This window comes from Psammomys obesus, unplaced genomic scaffold (genome assembly GCF_907164565.1).
Source record: "Psammomys obesus unplaced genomic scaffold, mPsaObe1.curated_primary_1811, whole genome shotgun sequence".
Lineage (NCBI taxonomy): Eukaryota > Metazoa > Chordata > Mammalia > Rodentia > Muridae > Psammomys > Psammomys obesus.
In genome coordinates, this window is record NW_026593895.1 from 14,905 (window position 1) to 20,949 (window position 6,045).

The 6,045-nt window shown below is 47.3% G+C and overlaps 1 protein-coding gene across 1 annotated transcript in view; it reads right to left on the reverse strand.

Moving 5' to 3' along the window:
- The window catches only part of LOC129684332 (gastrokine-1-like), a 4,200-nt gene extending 2,018 nt beyond the window's left edge, over positions 1–2,182 (reverse strand). The window contains exons 1-3 of the mRNA XM_055617453.1: positions 2,115–2,182; positions 666–716; positions 440–577 (exon numbers count right to left, since the gene is read on the reverse strand). Of these exons, the coding sequence (XP_055473428.1) occupies positions 440–577; positions 666–716; positions 2,115–2,126 (201 nt within the window). The 5' untranslated portion in view covers positions 2,127–2,182. The remainder of the gene's footprint in view (positions 1–439; positions 578–665; positions 717–2,114) is intronic.
- Between the last annotated feature and the right edge of the window lie 3,863 nt (positions 2,183–6,045).

Below are 6,045 nucleotides of genomic sequence, written 5' to 3' on the forward strand. Positions count from 1 at the left end.
GGCTGTCACATCTTAGTCTACACCCATCCTCAACATTTTCAGGTGGCCGGGAAGACAGGGTTTGCAAATTTAAATACAAAAGTAGCACTTTCGGGGTCAAGTGCTGCTCAGCTTCCCCTTCTCTTACACCTAATAGTGTCATTCACATTTCACTCAGTTTCTTCGAGTTAAATATGAAATATCAGGTCTTTTACGCCATGGAGGGTCCCTGCAGGAAAGGTCACAGGGTGCTTGCATTCGTCATTGAACACGGTCTATCCTCACTCTTCACAGTTCCGGATGTTGACCTATCGTGTAACATTTCTTAGCGAAACTATGTGTGAGAAGTATAGTTGGTTGAGCGGAATGGGTGCTTTTGCTGGTAGCTCTAATGCTTATGTACAGCTAGAATTTCACTATGAAGTTTTTAATGGCTGGTGGGTACACATCCACTACCTACATTTTCATAGTCCCAGAGGGTGTTCCAGGAGTTCCAGCCGTCATTGTTGTCCACGTTGGCCACGTTGTGCTGGTTGTTGATGCTCACCGACTGCTGTCCACTTCCGTCCACGTTGTTGCTATCGTTGACGTTGATGTTCTAAAGTTTGGAAGACATGAAGACTGACTCAAGACCACGTTTCTTCATAAACTCACCTTGCTAACAAGCATCAGAAAGTGGGACTTACGTAAGCAAAACCAGGAGCTTTGAGGAGCCCAAGCAGGCCGACGAAGATCATCTGAAAGCACAGAGAACAGGCCTGGAGGTCACGAGGCTCACAGCATCCACTCCCTTCCTCAAGCTCATCAGAAACATTTACTCATTTTACCAACATGCCAAACCGTCTGTGTCTTCTTCTCCCAACTTGTATTTTTTCAACCACAGAAGAATTTAATAATAATATAGGATTGCCAAATTGTTGTAATTATATTAATACACGGTTTTAGAATTTTGAATTAAACGTTGAAAACTGATTAACAAAACATAAAATTAGTGCATACACAGTGTACTGAAAGTTCTGCAAATTACATCTGAAAACTACTTTATTCTTTGGTCTGGGTGCTTTCACCCTAATAAAAGGAATCCCTTCATTATTTCTTAGTCAGTTAAGCATTTCTGTTATTTTTATTTTCAGTTTAACAAAGAGTTAAAAATTGTCTCTTAAAAGTCCGAATGTGGAAGAAGTTTCTGAGCACAATGTTTTCTCCTGTAAGTGAGGTAGCTACCGAGGAGTAAAGGGTCCTAGACCAGTGCTTCTCAGCCTGTGGGTCCCGATCCCTTCGGGAGTCGAATGACCCTTTCACAGGGGTCCCCATCGAAAAACATAGATATTTACATTACAGTTCGTGTCGGTGGCGGCGTTACAGTTATGGAGTAGCAATGAAAATCATTTTACGGTGGGGTCACCACAACATGAGGAGCTGTATTAAAGGGTCGCAGCGTTAGGAAGGCAGACAAAGGCACTCCGCTGCTCACAGCAGAACTAGAGGAGAAAAGCAACCCTCTGACCTGTGCTTGGAGCTCTCCACGCTTTTCTCCAACCTGTTCCGGGGCAGACATTCCTATTTTACATTTACGATCCCATCATAAAGCAGAGCCCATGGGATATGGCTGAAATAGAAAATGTCCACCCTATTTGAGCCTCTCTGCAGCCTAGCACTTCAGTGAGGAAACTGAGCTAGCTTCGTCCTCAGACACTTTCTCAAAGAAATGTCGGGACAGGGCCCGAGGACGCTCATTTCTTGGAGGGCCAGTTAACAGCCAAGAGTGCTGAAGACCAGTTCTGACAACAGAGACCTTCCAGTCTGACCACAACATGCTGAGAACTCTTGGTAAAAGTGAACATCAAGGACAAGAAAAGAGCAGACTCTTTCTGGAGCCCAGAGACTGCTCGTCCTGAGTAGGACCCTGGAGCAGGTGCCGTGAAAGACAGACAATTCTATTACACTTAGACGTGCCAGACTCCTCCAGTGCAATTACTCTTCTCTGTGGACTTGTAAACATCATGAGTCCACAAAAAGGAAAGAGGATTGCTTTTCTTATGATAACAAGTGCCGTAAGGATCAGACCCTCTCATCCCTGACTGCTAACGGTTTCCAGTTGTACAGTACTGGGTATAAAGGAGGTTCTGACTTACTGTGAGCTTCATGGCGCCAGCAGGGTGCTGGAGTGGAGGAGCAGGCAGGCGTGCTAGCAGACATGCAGCCTCCTGGTATTTGTACCTGGCCGGCTTTGCTCCAGCTAGGTGTGCTCAGGTGGAGTCCTCCGCTTATCTCCCTCCCTCTCCTGTATCTGCGCAGCCTTCAGCTGCCTGCTCAGCACTGCGCTCAGGCAGGATGCGGTCTGACTCATCACCTCCCAAAGGCACCTCAGTAAACTCAGCCTGATTCGTGATAAGTTCTGGTCCAACGGAAGCCACGGGTGTGGGTACTTTACACATTGCCATCGCTCAGATTCAGGAAAAGAATGATCCCTAAAACCAAACACCGCCACAAATGAGATCTGTGTGCACAGCTGCCCAGCCTGATACTGGCTCCTGCGGGAATGTGTGAACAGTTCCTTTCCTTTGCCCAGTCCTAGTGTGGGCTTTCCCCGGCTCTTTTTATTCTTACTTTTCAACCAGAGTTGTAGGACCAGCCAGTTTCGTCCCAGGCCTCCAATACAACAATGTATGCCCTCCGTTTTCTCCAGGGCTCTCTCCCCAGAACATGGAGACATTAATCTCCAGAGCTTAGAAACGTTCGGTGGCAGCATCTAAGGAAAAGCTCAAGCTCACCAGAATGCCATCCCTGGGACTTCCTAAGGGGGGGGGGGATTCTTGCTCCCCCAGCCGCCTGTGTCCTGGAGGCCTGGCACCGGCATCCCAGGCACACCCAGGTTCCCACACTGTCATACCATTCAAGGCATCTCGTGTGCACTGGGCCTCTTCACACCCTGCCTCTTCTCTTGCTGCTGCAGCCACCACCTTCCACATTTTCTGCATGCAAACTTCTTTCGTTGTGTCTGAGTGCTAGCAAAGAACTCAGTCTTCTTACTTGCCTCTAGAGCAGCAGTTCTCAGACTTCCTCATGCTGCGACTCTTTAATACAGTTCCTCACGTTGTGATGACCCCCACATAAAATTATTTCCTTGCTGCTTCATAATTAATGTTGCTACTGTTAGGAATCATAGTGTAGATACACAGGGCATCTGGTATGCGACCCCTGTGAAAGGGTTTTTCAACCCCAAAAGGGATTATGACCCACACCCAGGTTGAGAACCGCTGCAGTAGAAAATGAAAATTTTCAAACATCACATTAAAGTAAGGGAAGAGCTCTCCTGGGAGAGGAAGCAGAGACTGTCATGGGGAAAAGCATATGTTCAAAATGGCTTTGAAGGTAACTTAACAATTTTTTCGTCTGCTCTCTTCTACAACTAAAGCTGTGCTTTGTTCACCACTGATCCACAGATTTCCGCTCTGAAGACCTCCTTGTGCCCGAAACCTTCTTGCATGGCCTGGAGCTTAAGGGGACGCAGGGGTGTGAAGCTCGCCTCACTGCCAACATCTCTTCCAGAGCACTGGTACGACTAGATTCAGATAGTGCAGGTGAAAGACAACCTTCTGTTTGAATTCATCCTCAGAAGAGCTCATGTTCATCCTTTACCTGTATCCGGTCAAGAAGCCTGAGGCTGGGGACGGGAGGCTGTGCAGCGGTCTTCCTCTGCTTCAGAGACCATCATCATACCCTGCGGAGGCCATCAGCTCCGCTTTTAGACTTGGCCTCTGACTGTCACTGCCTGTCCAATTCCCAGCACATGGTGTGTCATGCCTTATGAAGAACTCAAGGTGACACGTGGATCTGTGAAATGCTGGTGTGGTTGATGCTCATGATGGGAGATAAATTGATACAGAAGAGACAGACAGACAGACAGACATGGTTCAGGGTTTCTCTTTTGGATAAGAACAATTTATATTCACATGTCAAATGAGCTAGAAGACCTCTGTGTTTACGCTTTGTGCCAAATTGTGACATCTTAAACATACATGGAAATGGAGCCTCATTGCATGTCTTGTTCATTATTCTCCAGACACACTTCAGCTTCTGTAAGGATGCATTTCTTGGGGGAAAGCTGGCCCGAGGATAAACCTTGGATTCAAAAATCTGTGTGTGGAGTTACAGGTTGGAGCTGGGAGCCAGGAGGCTCAGGTCCCATCCCTTCCCTTTCCTGTCTTAGGTTTTCCTGTCGTAGAAGAGAGGAGTTCCCCTCCCACATAATATTATTGATCTGCCAGCGTCAAAACTGGTTCTGTGTGGTGTGAGTGTGTAATAGAGACATCTGCCCTCTGTCTGGAACAGCGTCGGCTGCCTAGCGATGCACACATATTCATCCCACAAATGGATTTCTGGGGAGTTACTTGTGAGGCGGTGGGTGACAATGCACAGCCACCGTCTGCAGAAGTCGACTCTCCTTCCACACCCCTACTTCATGAGTCTCTAAGTCTGCATCAGAATTAACATGTCTGGGTCCAGAGTGCTACGCAGTGTTGGGGCGCCAGAGGTGACAGTAGGCTCAGACAGCACAATCCATGAACAAAGCCAGACTCTGGTGAAGTTGTATGTTTAAGGGCACGCTGTCTTTACCCTTATTGTAGATTCTTGTGGTCTCAGAAAACACTGTCCAACTGTGGTAAAGGTGGCTTGCCGTGGTGCAGTCTGGCCCGCAGAACACATAGTAGTAGTTTGCTGATGATGGAGTTCCTTGACTTTCAAAGACTGGTCTTACCATTCGTGATGTGTGTGTGTATGCGTGTGAGCATGCATGCCTCATGCTCTGGTCTCCTTTAAGGCCTGAATTCTTCAGGGGAGCAAGGCTTTTGTTCCTTCTCCCCGAGAGCTATGCTTTGTGTGGCTTGTATCTCCTCAAGGGAGGAGGACTTGGCAATAGTTTTTTTTGTTTTGTTTTGTTTTTGTTTTTGTTTTGTCACCTCTCTAGGGCTTAGACTGACACATACATGATGTTTACTGGTGTCTTTAAATTCTCTGAGTAGCTGGAAGGAGATGGCCAAGCTAGAGTGTACATCGTGGTCATCTATTTCTGGTTTGAGTGTGATCTGGAGAAGTGCTGGGTGTGCTGGCTGTGTGTGTAACACAGTGGGGGAGTCCTGAGTGATAGTGCGACCCCAGTATCCTGGGGTCAGTGTGGAGCAAGTCAGGTCATGGGTAAATAGTCTGCCCTGCCCACAGAGGTTAACACAGGGCCTTCCCCCAGGCCAGGCCCTATCATCACTTATCATCCAGTGCACACACCCATGGCTTCATTTCGGCCCACACCCTGCCACGTGAGGCTGAGTAAACCCTCTCTTTGGAACAAGCCAAATGCATTCTGTGTGCAGCAGGCTCACACACGGAGGGAGAGTTAGAGCTTCACACAGAATCAGGCTTATTACATATATATTTTTTTCCTCATTGAGTGGAACATTTACCACCAGGACACATTTCTACCCTTAAATATTCGCAATCCCCCTGCTATGTGACCTGACTAGTAGTTATTAATGTCCCTGAAGCCTGTGGCTGTCTTGTTTATATTTTCTGGTACGTAGGACTTATTGGCCAAAGGACAGTGCTGTTATGTATGAGTCTGGTGAGAGGTGGCGCCTCATGTAGAAATTCTGGCTCTATCTCCTTGCCTTGATGGTTCCTCTGTGAAGCTGGTTATCACTGTGACAGATCCTGTGATGGACCCAAGTTAGTGGTTAAAGTGCGAACACATTTCATCCCTGCCAATGAGCTCTAACACTGTGCCTTTGTTTACCCTTCTGTGGCTAAAACTGTAACACACACTGTGGGGCCCACAGCCCTGATGCTGTGGGGTGGCCCACACTCCTCACTCCCTCCATTTGTATTTCTGGCCAGGAACAACACACCCAGAGACCAGCAACAGGGAAGTATCAAATAACATCTGAATAGTTATTGCTAGAAAGCTTCTAATTCCAGAAGATCCAAACTCATTACATAGTTGTTTTTGCACAGGAGAGAGATTCTTTCCAAATTACAGCAGAGTTGGGGCAGTCTTTCTTGAGCTGTTTC